Genomic DNA, 18248 nt, shown 5'->3' with positions numbered 1-18248 from the left:
TTTTTCCACCCATGTCGTTTTGTGTGCTTTTCTTGGTGTCAAACCTGCACATTTACCGGCAGACAAAAATGTTCAAGTGGCCGCTAACGCGGCGTCTGGTGTTCAGCTCGATAAATTTGACTGTCAAGAACACTTTCGACTCAGCCTGTCCAAGATGGCCAGCTCGCATCTTCACCTCAAATACTCTATCATGGCAGTCTCAGCTCGGCAAATGGAGAGGCAAAGAGGGCCGCAGGGTCTTGCCATTCCGAGTAGCCTTGCATTATACCAACAAGCCATTCATCACCTTCTCCCTCAGCTCGCAACTCGTAGCACGGCAGTCATCGCGTCCTGCGTCCTGCTGTGCGTCCTGGAGATGCTGAGCTCTTCACCCAAGGCCTGGCAAAGGCACCTGGACGGCTGCGCAACGCTCCTGCAGGCCGTGCCCATTCACGGATTCTCTGGAGGGGTTGACCAAGCTCTGTTCTGGTGTTTCGCCCGCATGGACTTGGCCGGAGGTTTGATATCGTCCACCAAGACCCTTATACCAGCACGAGTCTGGACTTCCGAGTCATCTCTTCCTGCTGCTCTGTCCATGTTTCAAGCGCACACGTCGTGCGATGTGTATGCAAATCAGATCGTCTTCCTCGCGGCGCACGTCGTTGAGCTGCTCCACGGTTCTGCCCCTCCAGCAGAGTCCACGGGGCCTCGTGGTCGGCCTGGCACGGGTTGCCATCTGCCCGTGGACTCGGGGAGCCCCAGCGTGGCCGAGAGATGGGAAGAGCTGGCCAGGGCGGTAGAAAATTGGTACGAGCGACGACCCAAAGAGATGGAGCCCGTCTTCTCGGTCGGCAGGGGCGACACCACCTTCCCGACGTTACTATTTAGCAACCCGGCCGCCATCTCAGGCAACCAGGTGTACCACACGGCGGCATTGCTTCTGCTGCAGTACCGGCCGCCCCGGGCCCGACTGCCGCCCAACAGCCGCTCTTTGCTCTGGCACGCGAGGCGCATCATTGGCATCTCGCTGTCCAACACGCATCACGGGTGCTGGACCAACAGCCTGCAGCCCATATGGATAGCAGGGAGGTGCTTGAGCAGTCCCGAGGAGCACCGTGTGATATTGGACCTTTTGGCGCGGATCGAGACGGAGAGCGGCTGGGCGACGAGATGGAGGGCCGACGATCTTCGGGAGTGGTGGGGTGGACCCGAGTAAAGCAACTAAACTAGCCGTCGGGTATGTGGCGGAGAAGTTGGCAAACACATGCTTTTTTTTTTTTTTTTTTGTTTACTCTCTCTTTTCGTTCACGTAAGAACGTGACATCCTATTATGGCGGGCCCCTTTTTTTTCGGTGGGTGTTGGCATGGTCAGGTTATGATATTTGTAACGATTTAATATCGGTCGGCATGATGCGTGCATGTTGCTACTTATTTAAAAAGGAAGGGAAGGAAGAAAAAAAAAACACATGTCGGACTGGGATTCTAATCGTACCACAAGTTGGAGATGCGGCTGCGTGTCCCTCTTCTGTCGACTCGAGTCTTGCCCTTGCAGGGATCAGTGAAGTATGCTACTGACTCGTACCATCAGTCTCCTCTCTCGGCGGTCTGGCCGATCAGGGCCCGAGTACAATCCAACCACCACGACTTTGTATGCACTTGGAGAAATGAATCGACCATCCAGTATCTCCGCATCCCATCTCCCATCTCCCATCTACTGTCAGCCGTACTATCCAAGGGCGTTTGTTTTCTCTAGACCGGGAAGTTCTTTGTCTCATCTTTTTACATTGAGCTCAGATCAACGGGCCCTCCCTTCTATGGCTACCTGTCTTTCTCTTTCTCTCTCCCTCTCTCCGGCCTCTTCTGTTGCGTGGCTCTGCATACGCCAAGGAGCCCTATGAAATGAAAAAAAAAAAAAAAATTTACTAGAGATTCCCCAATCCCATCCATGTCTGTACTAAACGCCCAATGCGGAACCATTTGCCGCATTCTCGTCGCACGGCAAGAGCAATGAAGGTGCAAGTGCTGCGGTCCCACACAAACCCCCCGCCCGCCCGCAACGACCTGGGGTCTCCGCGACATTTTACCGGGAAATTTGGGAGAGGGGGGGTGTGGCCGCCAGTGGTTTGCTGTGGAGAGCGATGACATATGCGGAAAACGTGAACTTGGTTGCTCGCCCCTCCTCGTTTTGCCCATCATACACGAGGGGAGGAGAAACTAATTGTTGCAAGGATTCTTCTGTGGATTCGTAACCGATGCCCATCTGGTGATGTGTGTATATATAAGACTGGTGACTTGTGGTTTGTTTTGTGTAGCTGCCTCGATCAAAACCCGTCTGGTCCTTGGTGGTGCTGTTAATGGGCTTCAGTCTTCTAGGCTTTTTTTTTTTTTGTTCCACGGGTATTTTTGTCTTTTGTTTGTCAGAATTAGAACTAGTCTAGACTAGGTAACCCGAGGGATTCGCATCTCAGGAGTTATTTCCTCATCTCATCTTCCATTTCCTCAATCCTATCTGGCCTCGCTTCGGTATCATGGCTCCCTCAGCCCTCGTCGGCCGTCCCCTGAACTGGGCCATCACGGCCGCAGCCGGCGCAGGTTTCCTGCTGTAAGTGACATGCAAAGCAGACAAAGAAGCCTATCCCCCCTTTCTCTTTTTGCAGCCGTGTTGACAATAAACGATTGCTTGCAGTTTCGGTTATGACCAGGGCGTCATGAGCGGTCTCCTTACCGGCACGGCTTTTACCAGGACGTTCCCGGAGATCGATACCCTCAATGGCGGGAGTGCTTCTCTCCAAGGCACAGTGTAAGCTTGGACTTTTGGAGGGGGGAGCATTCATATATCACACTAGACTAGGCGAGTCTCAGAAGCACTAACACATCTTGTCTCTGCTACAGAGTCGCCATATACGAAATAGTAAGCAACCATCCATCTTGCGCGGTCATGGTTTTTTCTTGGGATTCCTGCAGAACAAGTCGACTTACAACCCCCAACCTACTGCGCTGTCTGATAGGGGTGTTTCTTTGGAGCGATTGCCGCCTTGTTCATCGGTGAACCCCTTGGGAGGCGCAAGGTGATAATGCTAGGATGCATTATCCTAGCGATCGGCGGTGCGCTTCAGGCCTCGGCGAGCACCATTCCTCACATGATCGTTGGTCGAATAGTGGCTGGGCTGGGGAACGGCCTGAATACCAGCACGATCCGTAAGCTTCCTTTTTTTTCGGAGGGTTGTGCTTTTCCAGTCTCATGGCTAAACTGACCCCCCCATCATCCGCGGTCTAGCCGTCTGGCATTCGGAGCTGATGAAGGCCACCAAGCGCGGAAAGGGGCTATGCGTCGAGCTGGCCATCAACATCTTTGGCGTCATGCTGTCGTACTGGGTCGACTACGGCATGTCCTTTGAGAAGAGCGACGCCCAGTTCCGCTTCCCGCTGGCGCTGCAGTGCGCCTTCGCCATCGTCACGTTCCTGGGCGTGCTGTTCCTCCCCGAGTCCCCGCGGTGGCTCGTCGCCAACGACCGCCACGAGGAGGCCCAGGACGTCCTCTGGTCCGTCGAGGACGACGCCAGGAGCATTCCGCGTGACGACGAGCGCGTGACCAAGCACCTGGTCGAGATCCAGACGGCCATCCGCGAGGAGCGCGAGGCCGCCGGCAACACGGGCTACGGGGCCCTGCTGCGCAACGGCCAGCAAAAGTTCCTGTACAGGACCCTGCTGGGGATAGGGGGCCAGTTCTTCCAGCAGCTTTCCGGCATCAACCTCATAACGTACTACGCCCCCGTCATCTTCCAGCAGAGCGTGGGGCTGACCCGGGACCTCTCGCTGCTCCTCGCCGGCTTCAACGGCGTCGCCTACTTCTTCTCGTCGCTCGTGCCCATCTGGCTCATCGACCGCCTCGGCCGCCGCAAGCTCATGCTCTTTGCCGCCGCCGGCCAGGGCTGCTGCATGGCCATCCTCGCCGGCACCGTCGCCGACGGGAGCAAGAGCGCCGGCATAGTCGCCATCGTCATGCTCTTCCTCTTCAACTTCTTCTTCTCCGTCGGCCTGCTGGCCATCCCGTGGCTTCTGCCCGCCGAGTACGCCCCGCTGGCCATTCGATCTCGGGCCGCGGCGCTGGCCACTGCGTCAAACTGTAAGTTGAAGCGAGCAAAACTGCCCACGGGGGGGAGGTTTTTTTTTTTTTTTTTAAATCAACATTCGTGTGGCTGCCAACACACATTCTGGCTGTGTATCAAACGTAAAAATAAAGAGAAAAATATAAAGCATGCTGACAAACCTTATTCCCCCTTTCCCCACAGGGATCTTCACCTTCCTCGTCGTCGAAATCACCCCCGTCAGCATCACCAACATCCAGTGGCGCACCTACATCTACTTTAGCGTCTTCAACTTTTGCTTCCTGCCCCTCATCTACCTCTTCTACCCCGAGACCCGCAACCTGACCCTCGAGCAGATCGACAAGCTCTTCACGGGCGAGCGCGTAAAGATGCACTGGGAGCCCAGCATGGGATCCGTCGAGGGTCTGAGCAGCGCCAGCTCCGAGGGTGAGAAGGAGGCCGCTGTCCAGACCGAGGTGGCCGAGAGGCGGCATTGAGCAAGTGGGCTTGGGATCTCTTTTGTCTGACATGGTGTCGTTATCATTCATGAGCGGAGCTTGATGTTGCGCTTGCTTGTAGGCTTGTATAGTTCTCATATTGTGGGATTGGCGTATGAAAAAGTATTTACTTCCGCATTTCATACCTTATTCCTTTACGTCCAGCCTACAGTCTTGTATCCCAGCCAAGCTTTACCGTCTCCAATCATAGCTAGTCTTACCGTCGCTTTCGTGTATCGACACAGCAATCACACTACGCAGCATATGGCAAGTGGAAAGCCTGATTTCATCTACAAGTGCCAATCTCACACACAATCCAACGTTTCTTTTGACTGTAAGAATTTCAAATTGACATGATGCTCTACACAAGTTCCCATTACAGCCAATGCCAATGCATAATAGGTGTATCAAGCGCAAAAAGAATTCAAAACAAAAGAGATAGAAAGATTATGCCAACCGACCAAATCCAACAACACTTTTACAGCATAAACATGGTCGCACCGACACCGACGGCAGCGGCAACGTACATGCCGAGCGCCATCTCGGCGAAACCGCCCGGAGCCCTGAACGAAGCCGCAGCGTTCTTGGACGTCTGGGACCCGGCGCCGGTGTTGGCCTTGTCGGCGGCGGCGCTGGCAGAGGCGAGGACCTGAGAGCAGGTTGAGGCCGCCTGCTGCGGGGTGACGACGGTAGCCTTGCCCTTGAAGTCGCAGGCGGTCGCCGCGCTGCGCTGCGACTTGTAGTACTGGTCCAGGGCGTAGGTGAGCTTGGACTTGGCGTCGCAGCCGTGGAAAGCGCCGTACTGGCCTGTGGTGGCGTTGCCGTTGATGCCCTTGCACGAATCGCCTGCACCGCAAATGAAGTTGAAAATCTCGCCATAGTCCTTCTCGGTCGCGCTGCTCGAGGGGGCACAAGTGGCAGACTTGGTCATGCACTCGCACACGGACTTGTCGGGAGTAGGGGGCAGGGCCTCGGCGGCGAGCCAGTTCTCCTTGATGCCGGGGCATGCAAGGGGCTTGTTGTTCGATGTGTACGAGCTCATCTCGACCGTCTTGGGGTTGACATCCTTCATAACATTGACGAGAGCATCAAAGTTCTTCATGGTGCTGCCACCGCCGTTGGAGCTAGCCTTGAACAAACCTACAAACATTAAACGCAATAGTCAGTATCGGCATGGAACCAAAATGGGGGAGGGAAAATACACTAGATTCTCCAGAATCCACATACCGTAGTCGTTGTCCTCCTGGAAGTACATGTACACAATACCACCAGAGAAGGTTCCCGTCATCCTGTCCGAGTAGAGGGCCGTGGTTTCGCTCCACTTGCGGCCTTCAGCACCGCCAATACCATCAATGCATCCGTACTCGGCCAGGAAAACGGGGACCGAGTAGCTGGCAAAGTTCTTGATGTGCTTGTCGTACTGCGACTTGGTGAAGTCGCTGTCACCACACCAAGAGTAGATGTTGTATCCCCAGAAGTCGATGGCGGAATCGACATCGCCACAGTTGAAGTAGGCGGCAAGAGGGTCGCGGATCGCCTCGTCGTCGTTGGTTGCGTAACCGACACCCATCCACCTGTAACCCTTTTCCTTGATGTGCTTCTTGGTGTCACGGGTGGCGGCCTTGACGTAGGCAGATGCCATGGTGTTGTTCTTCTGGTTGGTGACCTCGTTACCAGAGAAGAATCCGATCGTGTTGGTGTACTTGGCGAGCTCGTCGACAACGGACTTGTAGCGATCGTAGAGTTTGACGTTCCACTCCGGGGCTTCACGGTCGATCGAGGTGGCTGGCTCTCCCAGATCGGCGATGACATAGATGCCAGCATCGTCGAGCAACTTCATGCAGGCGCTGTGGTCGGCAGTAGGGTCAATCTGGTAAACACGGATTGTGTTGGTGCCGGCCTTTTGCATGTTGGGCACATCACGCTTGCAAGCCTTCTCGTCCGCCAATGGGTCGATGAAAGTTTTTGAAGTAGTGGCGGCACCAGCGGCGCCAACAGCTTGCTGGTATGCAATACCCTTCATGTAGAACTGGGTGCCGTTCTCGTAGAAGAACTTGGACCCCTGAGGTACGACATTATCAAGAATGAATCAGCATGTGCTCTCAAAAGATGGCAGCCATGAGCAAGAAGAGTCTGCATCTGCAGATAGGATGTCGAGCATGTTATAGGTACCTTCATAACAATGGGCTGGAGGGTGGCCGTAGCCTGGCTCGCCAGCAAGGCGGCCGAGATTAGAGAGCTCTTGGTGAAGCCCATCTTGAAGTCTGTGATATTAGATCGAGGCTGTTTGCTCGGAGTAACGCTGTAGTTTGAATGCTTGGTGTGCTTGGTATGGAGTAAAAAAGTCTTGGGAGGGCGCCGAAGATATTTTACTCTTCCAAATTAGCAAGGAAGTCTGGTTGCGAGTCCAGCGGCTGGGATTTCGTTCTTGACTTTTGCTTCCGGCTTGGCCCTGAAATTCGAAACAGGTCTGATGGAAAGCCAAGAACAAGCGCGGGGCGCGATATGGAGATGTCGAGCGAGTCTAAAAAAAGAGCGACTTGAGTTGGTAGACAAAGTGAGCGAGTGTACTGATTAAAAATTGGATATGAAGATCAAAGAATTACAAAAAGAGGGACAAAAGGACAGGAATCGATCGATTAACGCTGAGCTATCCCAAAGTGAAAGGCTCCCGTTTCTCGTCTGCTTGGCGATGGGAAAAGAAAAACAAAAAGGTTCAAGAATGAGAATCAATAAGAGGCGGCTGCCTGATTGCGCCGCTGTGTTTTTAACTGAACGGGCATCTGCCCGGTCGGAAATCTAGAACGGGAAATGCACCCCCCCTGGTCTAGCGTCAAATTTGATCGCTGATGGGGCGACATGTGGCTAATATTGTCCCTTTGGACGGTTGGACGGTACTTCGCCCCATTGCCCCGTTTTGTGAGTGTCAACAAGCCAGTTGTTCAGGAGTCAAGGAGTACCTCTGCGCAGCATGACTATTGATAAGCGGGGTCAGCCCCGTATTGTCATCTCGCCAAGGAAGCTGTGCCACAGTGCAGGTATTGAATTATACGAATTTTCTCTCTACCTGCCAGTCGCAAAGGGAAAAAAAGTGAACAAAGCTGGAACAAGGTTCAAGAGTTGTCAAGAGTTGGCTACCCTGGAGCCGCGACGGATTTCGATGTATTCCAAGAGAGCATGTCAAGAGCTTGATTCTTGCCCAGTGACCAGGGAGGGATGTGAGCAAAACAGTGGGAAAAGAAATATTACGAGATACAACATTGACCATTTTCAAGGATGAGTAAAATGACTGGCTGATCTCGTTGGTGAACAACACAGCAGAACAAATTAAAGAAAAGTCAAACCCAGAAATCATGGGACCAACCAGCCAGAAAGTTCCCAAGCGGCTAGCCCACATTAGTTAGGACCCGCCGGGCCGTTCGTTCCTGGATTCCTGACATGTTCTCACCCCTGAAAATAGGGGATCGAGCCAGGATGGTGTGGAGGGCTTCAGCGGCTAGGAGAATGCTAAAATGCGACCTGTCTTTTGTGGTCCATTCATTTAATCGCAGAGCAATCCCCGTGTTGTGATTGCATCAATCGTCTGCACAAAACAAAAGAAAACAATGGAATATCGATTGGTTAACCATATTTCAAGTATCTGTGGCTGGTTATGCTCGAAACTAGGGCATACGCGACTATTGTGATCATCAATGATCAGCTTCACTGGCGTTCTTGTCATATCGACTACCGACCGAATTCAATGTGGAGAGGAACATGTGCATAAAAGACTTGTTCTTCAAAGCTTTTAAACTGCATTCTAGCGCCAGCCTAGTCTTTGGCGTGACATTGATGGAAATTTGCCGGCGTTTTCTTTTCTTTTTTTCTTTTTTTGTTAATCTTCCTCCTTGCTTCCTTATAAATCTCTGCTAATCTTGCGAAAGGTCCGTCATTTCGCCAGCTCGCTGGGGTTTCCTGTCGCGGCTCCAGTTTGCTTGTTTTTCTTCGACCCGCCGGCCGGGTTTGTTTGGTAACGCAGCTTCACACCAGAATCTGTAATATTTGGTCGTGTCGGCCTGACCCCTAACCCGCATCTTTCCTTGGGATGTTCAGGTTGCTCTTGTCCGATTACCGATTTGATCGCCTCAATTTGTAGTAGGCTTTACCGACACCGTACAAGACCTCGTCCCAGGCCTTGTAGGTCCCTCGCCAAACCATCATGGCTGTTTTGCGCATTGCGAGGTTTGCTATCCCTCTTCCTTTGCCCCGTTCCTCGCTTGATCGACTGGTGCCGTTTTCGCGGGATGACGTGAGAGACGGGAGTCTTGGGTGCGTCTATCGATCCTGAAATGTTACCGGTCCTGGAATGTGTGATGGTGGCTCGTTGAGAGGATGAGTGATTTACAGTAGAAAGAAAATAGACATCAGAACACAGAAGCCCATTTCCTTCTTTTTTTAAGTACTCCGCTTGTCATGATGGTTTTTAGATGTCATTTTTGTCAATCCGTGCATACTACCAGTACTACTCTCTAGTTTTCGCAAGGCATATCGTAAGTATCGTGTCACTTTGTTACACTTTGTCGGGGCAGATCAATAAAATCAGCCCGGCCGCAATGGGCAAAAGAACAAACAGCCTTTCAACCCCACCAGCAAAGGCTTAGCCCGCCACCAAAAAAGTGCTTCTATGACATGCACATGACTGCGGGCGAAGCTTCCAAGATATTCTTGGTCTGAACAATATTGGTCTTGGCTGTCTTACACGAATCCCCCCGATCGTTTCTTACCATCCTTCCCGGCCCACCTTCTCCGGGGACAACCTTTTTGAAGAATACGAGCGACGCATCAAGGCTGTGATCCCTCTCACCGCAATGAACTTGCCGACCAGTGCAGCAGCGCACTTCTTTCTTGGCTGCAGCGACTTGTCATGACAGCTTGGTTGGCAGGCAATGGCAGTAAAGTCACGAGCTTCTTAGCTTTTTGCTGTACAGGATGTTCCATCCCGACGTTGTGCGAGCCATGATTCTTCAAAACTTCAGTCGCCACATTCTTGCTACCTCTGTACTTCAACTTGCGACGTAGACTCTATTCACGAGCGGTGTGATGGCGTCTTCTATGTCTGGGCTGACTTCATATATGCCGTCGAAACTAGACCGCATAAACAGAGATGGTCTTCTCACTGTCATCATACCACCATACGCTTCTCTTGATTGAATCGTCGACTGGTAGCTGTGGCTGGGCATTCTACGCTGCTCCCGTCCGCTGGGCTCGGGGTCGATCAAATACGAGCCCTCCCAGTCCGACTTGATTTCCTCTTGTCAAATCCATACCGTGAACCTAAACCATCTTTTTCAACAGCATCAAGTGTTGAGATTTAATCTTGCGTGTTTTCCATTACAAACAGTCTATCCATCCTCGAATTTCATCCGCCCAGTAAAAGTCGGAATGAAATCAACGGTCCTCGTTGTAGAGCATCGTCATAAAACGAACCAAGGCACTCACCAACAATGCTTCATCCCAAAAGACCCAAACTTTTCCCCGAGACCGCCCAATAACATGAGCCGGGCATCGATGTGCCATAGACCAGGTAATCAACAGATCAAGATGTAAAGAGAAACTTGCTATTTCCCGAATAGGATAAAGGAGTAAAGAAAAAGAAGCTTTCGGTGTGTATATGCAATAATAAGACATCTTAAGTAAAGCAAGCCAGTTCCCAACTCCCTCGTGGATCTCCTCAGGCCCAACAAATAAAAAAGAAAAAGACTTAGAAAAAGAGAAATGAAAAAAGGCTACCAGAGGCAGCCATGATCCCATCTATTAGAGGAGAAAAGAAAAGAGAGCAACCCCCCAATTTACTTTTCTGTTGTTTTTACATATCCATCTGCCCATCCGCAATTGCTAATCGCTGCTTCGTAGTCTTGGCTTTCTTGCCCGTAGCCTTCTTTTTCTTACCAGGCTTAGCGTCAGTTGAGTCCGGAACATTAGGCGTCGCTGCCCCAGAGAGCTTATTGTCGTCAAAATTTCCTTCACCTATCAAGTCGCAAAGCTTGTTAGCATGTCTGTGTCGTAATCGTGATGATGTACGAACCACTTCGTTCGACAAAGTGAATACATCAGTGTCTTCTTACCTTCGTGATACATCTCGTCGAGGCTGACGCCCCCGCCATCGCCGCCCGTGTCTTTGACAGCCTTTTTACGCTTGCCACCACCACGCTTCTTTGCGACCTTGTCCAACTCGCCGCTCTCGAGCAGCTCGCGCTCGCGCCTCTCGATGAGCTCTGCTTGATCGTCGTCTGCAAGCCACATAGCAATGTCGCGGTTGCGATTCTCGGGCGCCCTACGGCCAGAGAAATCGACTCCTGAGCTGGCACCTGCACCTCCGGTAATGACGACACGCTGCACCTCTTCCTTTTGCATGGCGCGCTTCCGTATCCGCTCTTCAATCGTTCCACGTGTGATGAGCCGGTACACGGTGACTTGCCTTGTCTGTCCGAGACGATGGGCTCGGTCCATGGCTTGCGAATCAATGGTAGGGTTCCAATCAGAATCGTAGAAGATGACGGTATCTGCCGATGTCAAGTTGATTCCCAAACCACCGGCACGAGTGGAGAGAAGGAAAACAAAAATCGAAGGATTCGTCTGGAAGTCATGCACTGTATCGCGACGGTCCTCGAGCTTGGTGGAACCATCCAGACGGCAGTACTTCCAGTTGCGGTAGGTGAGATACTCCTCCATGAGATCAATCATCCTTGTCATTTGGAAGTAGAGCAGGACACGATGCCCGCCGGCCTTGAGCTTGAACAGCAGCTCATCCAGCTTGGCGAGCTTTCCTGAATTAGTAATGAACTGGCGCATCGAAGGAACCGTAATGCTAGTGAAACGCTGCCTCTCGTTGTCTGGTTTGGGAAGCAGTGGTGGCGGCGGCAGTTGCTCAGCCGGAACCTTTTGCAGCACAAACTCCTTTTGTTCGTCTAGGTCGGGGCCGAACAGTGCCTTGCGCATTGGCACATTGAATAAGACGCGCTCGCGCTCGACCTGAGTGCTGGAGGTGTGACAAACCACCTCGATCGGTGGAGCAGACGCACCCGGACGGGCAGCCTGCTCCATCCGGGGCAGGTTGGCATCCTCATACATGACATGCGATACGTTCATTAGGTTTCGCATTGCACCCTCGGATGTGATCTCCGAGAGAGCTGTGCTATCCTGCCTCTGCCGGATAAGGAAGAGGGCATGAGCTGGGGTGAAATTGTTCTCCTCGTCGTCGTCATATGCAACGTGCATATTGGCCAAGCGGTTCCGTCGTTGAGCCAGTTCAGAGGCACGAGCAAACAAGTCCGTCTTACCGGCCTTCTCAGCCTCTGCCATGCTGGTATCGGCAAACCGCAGGAATGAGAAGTTGTCGGTACCGTCTAGGCTCTCGCGAATGTTCGTGGAAGACCAGATGTTCATCAACTCTCCCAAATAACGGCTTTTGAATCCTGCCGAGGAGTTATCGCTTCCGGCCTTGGTGAGACGACCTCCATCGCGCCAAAGAAGACGTGGCAGACTGTATTCCACTACACTTCTTGTTGTGTAGCCAACAGTCACATCGTTGCCCTCGCGGGCAAACGACCCTGTCTCGGCAAACCTCACCAATGCCAAAGGCGAGCTGGTATCTGCACGCTCGAAAAGGTCAGGGTGGTTGCAAACCTTGCGGAACTGCATGACGAGATTCATGAGCGTGCCCGAGTCGTTGTCGTCGCCCATGGTGGCCTTTTCTATCAGATCCATGATGCTGATCTGGTTGCGCAGGTTGGCGTAGTATGCACGCTGCCTGTATGTGAGGTCGCAGTAGACGTCGAGCTCGATCTTGTCGCCAAGCTCCTTCTGCACATGTTTCTTGACACGTCGCAACATGAAAGGCTTCAGAATCATGTGTAGACGTTTGAGCTGGTCCTCGTTCAGCTTGCTGTTGCTTTGCGCGTGAGACTCGATATCCTTGGAGAACCAGTCGCTAAACTCTTCGTGGCTGTCGAACAAGGACGGCATGATGAAATGGAGCAGTGCCCAAAGCTCTTGCATGTTGTTCTGGATAGGAGTTCCCGTCAGGAGCAGGCGGTTTCGGCAGTGGAAGCTGAGGAGACACTTCCATCGTGAACTCTGAGAACTCTTGATGGCTTGAGCTTCATCTAGAATCATGTACTGCCACTTCATCTTCTGGAAGTAGGCAACGTCAGAAACTACCATTTGATATGAAGTGATGGCGACATGGAACTGTGCGTCACGCTTATAAGTCGAGTGCTTGCGGTCCCAGAATTTTCGCAGAATCTTTCTGTCGGCTGCAGAGCCCCAGTATGGAACAATCTTGAGGTCGGGCACGAAACGCTTGATCTCCTGTTCCCAATTGTGCAGGGTCGATGCCGGAGCGACAACAAGGAACGGACCCCAAATATCGTGGTGCTCTGCGAGATACGCCATGACCGAGATGGACTGGATTGTCTTTCCGAGACCCATTTCATCTGCCAGGATACCGTTGATGCCTTGTTCGTAAAGGTTGACAAGCCAGTTGAGACCCTTGAGTTGGTATTCCTTGAGGGTAGCAGTGAGGAGCTTGGGCTGCTCAATCTCAACGTCACCGAGACCGGTCGGGTTCTGGAAGTTCATCTCGCCATCCTCGTCAGGCTCGTCATCGTTGTTGAAGTTGCGTGCCTTTCTTTGAGCCTCAGCGATGGCATTCTGTGCATTCGCCATGGCTGCAGCCTGCAAAGTCTCGTCGTCTTCAGCATCAAAGTCCAAATTCTCAAAGTTCGTGACCTTGGCCCCCACAGGCCCTGTGGGCTCCTTGACGGTGAGTGTCTTCTCCTCAGCCGGCTTGTTCTTTTGCTCCTCGGCCGCCACCTCGGGACGATCGGTACTGCGCTCAACTTCATCGGTCTTGATCTTCTTTCCAATGAAGTGAGAGTACAGCTCAGTCTGGGAGATAAGGAAGTTAAGCTTTCTCTTCTGTCTTGCAGCTTCGCGGTCTGCCTCCTCCTTGCGGGCGTTTTCGAGCTCTTGGCGCTCTGCAGCTTTTCGGAGATCGCGCTCTTCACGCTCGTTGCGCTTCCAGAAGGTCATCATGTCACGCATGACACGTTTGCCACGGGCCTGGAGATCTTTCATGCCCTTGTTGGTGCGTAGTTGCCAACGTTTTGCCTCCTTGGCTGCAAGTATCGCCGTCTTCTTGAGATTCGACGCCTTGGTGTAGTAGGAGTCCGTGGCGAGCCTGTAGACCTTGCTGACGTCTTTTCGAGCCATGTCCCGCCAGATTTGATCGTATATCTGGTTATAACCCTTGGATTGGAATCGAGTTTCGAGGCTGTCCTTGACCTCTTCGACGACTTTGCCCTTCTTCTTGGGTGGGGGCTCTTCTGGGTCCTTAGTCTCTGTGTTGTCCCCATCGATGGTGTCAACATCGACGTCTCTATCCTTGTCCTTGGAAAGCTTCCCTTTGTTGACCTTGATGCGGATCTTGGGGTTCTCTTCTTTGGATGGCAGCTCCTGGCCGGCATCCAAAGCAGCCTGGGCCGCCTCAGCAGCCTCCTTCTCAGCCTGCTTTTGCTCCTTGGACTTCTTGGGCCTGTTGCCGGCACGGCCTTTACCTTTGCCCTTGCCGGGCTCCATGCTATCCGCCGAGAACGTAGCCATGGTTCCTCCATCGAGGTTCATGTCCATAGGTGTGATGTTGCGTGCTGGTCCCTTGATGCCCTTCTGCAAGATAAGCTTGGTCTGCTGTGCCTTCTTGTTGGCCCGCTCAGCCTCGCGGAGAAGCTTCTGGCGTTCCAGCTTGTCCTCAGTGGCATGAGCCTTGGCAAGCGCTGCTTCCTTTTGCTCAATGGTGACGGCCATGGATTTCTCGCGCCGCCGCTTCCGTTGCATGTCCTTCTTGCGCTCCTTTTCGGCAAAAAGTTCCTGCTCGCGGACCTCCTTCAGGGCAGCATCGTAGTGTTGATCACCATACCGAAGCCTACCAAGGGCGACATGGACACCCAACTTCAGCACCATTTCCGCACTGAAGTCATGTCGTCTGTGGTGTCGATTGATGGCCTCATCCTTGAGCGAGGGGAGCAATTCCGTTGCTGCTGACATATCCGTCATCTCGAGGGCCTTCTGGCGATTGAGCTTGCGCTTCTTGAAAGCTCGCAACTCTGCCCTGGCCTCAGACTCGTCCAAAGGCTCTTCGTCAAGTCGCTCCATCTCAGCAACGACGGCCTTTTCCTGCTCAAGAGCCTGAGCCTTCTGTTTAGTCAAGCCATTGGCTTGTCGCTTGGCGGGCACACGCGATGAACTCAAGGCTTCTTGTTTGCCTGACGAGCGGCGAGACTGCTTCGGAGTCGACTCCGCCTTGACTTCAGATGCACGACCCTTTGCCCCTGCCGACTTCCTAGGTGCCTTGGTTACCCGCTCCTTCTTTTCTTTTTCGACGGCCCTTGGCCGCCTGGGAGCTTTTTCGACCTTGGCGTTCTTTTCGCGCTTGATTGGTGGTTCAAGTTTTTCGGACTCTTCAAGCCCATCGACGGTATCGACATCGTCATGCATTTCCGCGTCAGGCTCTGTCTCGGCATCAACCTCGGCCGGCTTTTCGGGGCAAGGGGGTGAATCGCTCGTTTCATCCATGTCCGCTGGCTGAGGTGATGGTTCTTTCGAGGCTTCTTCTATAGGCTCCTGCTCTGGTTCGGGTTCGGGTTCGGGTTCCGGCTGCTTGCTGGGTGTTTCGGCGAGTACAGGTGATCTCGGCCGGGGTTTTGGTGCAGGCTCGGAACTGGACAGGATGTTGGAGAAAGACATGAGCTCAGCAGCACGACTTGGTGTCTGTGTTGGGAGGGAACTGTCAGCTTCGTATCGGATTGACCCTGATGGTCACATGCCGAATGGTGTTTCGATAACTTACCGGAGCAGAAACTGCAGCCTTCTGGGCCGGTGACTCTGCTTGCGACATTGCAGCCATTGAAGTCGTCGTGGTCGGATTCAATATATTCGGCGTCGCCATCCGGGGCGGCCGGGTAGGGGGGCTTATCGACTCAGCAGCGCCAGTGGTCACTGATTGTGGGTGTGAAGCTGGGCTTCGTGGAGGATAACTTGAGGCCGTAGGTGATGTGTAATTTCCGTTCCCGTAGTATGGGCTTGGGTTTGCAGCCGGCTTGGAGTAACTGCTGTACGCGTCACGATGCTGTGGACAGAAAAGAGGACACTGTTAACGACAAAGGCTCCCTTGAATGAAATTTGGCGTGCGAGATAAATTCGTGTGCATCATTCAGGTCGACGAAATAGATGATGGGAGTGATGGGTTTAAGTTGATGACGAGTTGGATGCATCGACACCATAGAAAGTGTCGTTGGTCGCGTTGGACCATTGTCCCAAACCCAAAAAAGCAATCAATCATGGCAGGTTTCTGATTGCAGCTTTTGCGATAGCGTGCACGACAGTGCACGTAACGCTAGATAACAGCTGACTTGAAGCTTTATGAAATTTGATCGGCTGTTGGGAGCGGGTGGGGAAGCTGAGGGAGGGAGGGAGGTAGGCAATGGGGTGCTCCAGAAAAAAAGAAAGAAAAAAAAAAAATGAGGCCAGGATGGTTTGGTTCACAAATAGGAATTTTGCTTACAGACGGAGTCGACACCGCGTTTGTCGTCGCGTTGTGCCATGAGCTTCCAGCATCCGAGGTCCTTTTCTCCCGGTCCAAGGTCGAAGTGGTCGTCGTGTCGGTTAGAGGGTCGTAAAAACTCCTTCCACTCGACGCGGGTTTGTCGATTGGCTTCGGTGGAGGCGGATGATGCTCGCGGGAGTCTTGGGAGTAGTATACCGACGGCGCGTGCAGCCCTGGCGATCGCTGCGGCGCCTGCAGACCCGATGGCTGAGGCGACCGATGCAAATCACGGGCATGTGCAGGTCTTGAAGTTGTAGATGCCTGTTGGTAAGGGCTGTGGAGGACCGAGGAGGACGAGTGTCGCGAATGCGAGTTGGAGCGCGAGTGCGACTGCGACTGCGACTGTGGCACGCCGTTGTTGGTGCCGTTGTAGGTCGACTGCGGGCCGGACGCCGTCGATGGTGCGGAATAGTGATGCTGTGATGATTGATGATGGAATTCGGATTGTGTTGGCGACCGGAGGCTGAAAGGGGGACGTGGACCGCCAGCAGAGGAAGAGCCACCAGAACCTGGACCGGTCTGGCTGGGCGCTGGTGGATTCAAAATGTCGCGTTGGCGCCGTCTGTGATCATCATCCTCATCATACATGCCAGGTGGACGGGCCAGCACCGTCGAATGAAAATTTGACGGTTCCATTTCTGCCCGGGCTTTTGATTGCCTGGCTGGTTGCTTTGCTTTGCACGCCCGTGTCTTTTTCCCCGGTTTGTTTGTTTGCTTGTCTTGTATCTTTCTACCCCGGAGGCAAGGCAATCGAGGGTCTCAGACCTGCCCTCGATACCCTCACAACAACGATGTATCAAAAAAGTCCTATTTATCTCCACATGCAACCCATCGGTACTGGCTCGGGCGAATTTTTGTCTTTTCTTGTTTTGCGATTTCTTGCCCTCTTTTTTTTTCTCTTCTTTTTTTATTACTCGCTTCCCTCTCTTTTTAGCTTTGTGGCTGCTTGCGAACCTGGTTTTGCTTGTGTGGGCTCAATCGAGGTTTGCGACGGCGTGTGGGAATTTCGCAGCTTGCAACTTTTTGGCCCCTGTTGCGCGCGCGATTCTAGAGACGGTGCCGAGGAATTCCGGGGTTTTGCGGAGGCGATGGCAGTAGACGCGTAAAGGGTGATTCCCAACTTGTGATTTTTGTTTGGGTTATAATCACAAAAAGGAAAGGAAAACTTTAGGAAATGGGAATTTGGCGATAACGGGGTCAGCAGAGCGCGAGTCTGGGCATTACCGGGGATTTCGGTCGCGATCCCGTTGTCGGTAAATTCGTAATCTAGCCCTTCTTCTCGTTTGGCCGTTTTGGAGATTCGGGAGCGCGGCGACGCGGGGAGATTTTTTGGAGGGCGCGGTCAAGGCCTAAGCGGATCTTGAAATAAGGTCGACTTTTTGTTTTCTCTTGTCGAGAAGATCTCGGACCTCAAGGAGTTCCTGCGATGGACTGCAGTACTCGATGCATCACTGAGCACAGACAAGCAACTCGGCGATGCAGCGGCGATAGACAGACTGCTGAAGATAGTGTGGCTGATCTCGCGATGGATTCAAGATGGCGAGTGCAGAATGGCTCTGTTGCTTTGGTGTCGAGTCGAGAAATGGAATCTTGAAGGCGACAAGAGGGCTGGCGAGAAAGTGTTTGGTTGTTCACGATTAGATCCATCAAAATCAATTATCTAATTATTGCTACCTCGATTTGGCCACTCTCTGCTGTCCCGATTTCCCCCCAAATCTGCAGCCGTTCCTCTGCTTCTCTGCCACCTGCTCACCTCTCGCGAGAGAGGTGATCCATCCACAGTGTCAACGCATCCATCAAAACCTAGCAGCACCACCCCAGAAAAGGCAAAGCATCCCTGTCAACATGGCAGGGTAATCCCACCCTAGACAAGACTAGAGAATAGGACCCGCTATCCGCGACCCGGCAATACCGCCCGCCCACTGTCAGTAATCGAGCCATCACCACCATGCGCGATAGAATCAAGTCGAGTAAACTACGAAGCTCGGGGAAGACACTCTGACCAACATCTGCATGTCGCAGCGGAATAAATTTTTTTTTTTT

General features: G+C 52.8%; 4 protein-coding genes across 4 annotated transcripts in view; 2 read left to right on the top strand and 2 right to left on the bottom strand.

The window, feature by feature from the left end:
* Positions 1-1195, top strand: part of PpBr36_07270 (uncharacterized protein) — a gene marked incomplete at both ends in the record, with an annotated part of 4082 nt that extends 2887 nt beyond the window's left edge. The window contains one exon of the mRNA XM_029894408.1: positions 107-1195. Within this exon, the coding sequence (XP_029748521.1) occupies positions 107-1195 (1089 nt within the window). The remainder of the gene's footprint in view (positions 1-106) is intronic.
* A 1312-nt stretch (positions 1196-2507) lies between these two features.
* On the top strand, positions 2508-4564 carry PpBr36_07269 (uncharacterized protein; the record flags this gene model as incomplete). Its single annotated transcript, XM_029894407.1, has 6 exons — positions 2508-2581; positions 2666-2779; positions 2872-2890; positions 2988-3177; positions 3257-4105; positions 4272-4564. The coding sequence occupies 6 exons, from the start codon at positions 2508-2510 to the stop codon at positions 4562-4564; spliced, it is 1539 nt and encodes a 512-aa protein (XP_029748631.1).
* Positions 4565-5042: 478 nt separating this feature from the next.
* On the bottom strand, positions 5043-6820 carry PpBr36_07268 (uncharacterized protein; the record flags this gene model as incomplete). The annotated part of the gene is made up of 3 exons (XM_029894406.1): positions 5043-5704; positions 5792-6626; positions 6737-6820. 3 exons carry the CDS (start codon positions 6818-6820, stop codon positions 5043-5045), a joined length of 1581 nt encoding a protein of 526 aa, XP_029748632.1.
* A 3589-nt stretch (positions 6821-10409) lies between these two features.
* PpBr36_07267 (uncharacterized protein) lies at positions 10410-16841 on the bottom strand (the record flags this gene model as incomplete). The annotated part of the gene is made up of 4 exons (XM_029894405.1): positions 10410-10570; positions 10669-15370; positions 15450-15728; positions 16164-16841. 4 exons carry the CDS (start codon positions 16839-16841, stop codon positions 10410-10412), a joined length of 5820 nt encoding a protein of 1939 aa, XP_029748153.1.
* Positions 16842-18248: the final 1407 nt, after the last annotated feature.

This window comes from Pyricularia pennisetigena, chromosome 1 (genome assembly GCF_004337985.1).
Source record: "Pyricularia pennisetigena strain Br36 chromosome 1, whole genome shotgun sequence".
In the NCBI taxonomy this organism is placed as follows: Eukaryota; Fungi; Ascomycota; class Sordariomycetes; order Magnaporthales; family Pyriculariaceae; genus Pyricularia; species Pyricularia pennisetigena.
This window is presented reverse-complemented; position numbering and strand designations above follow the sequence as displayed.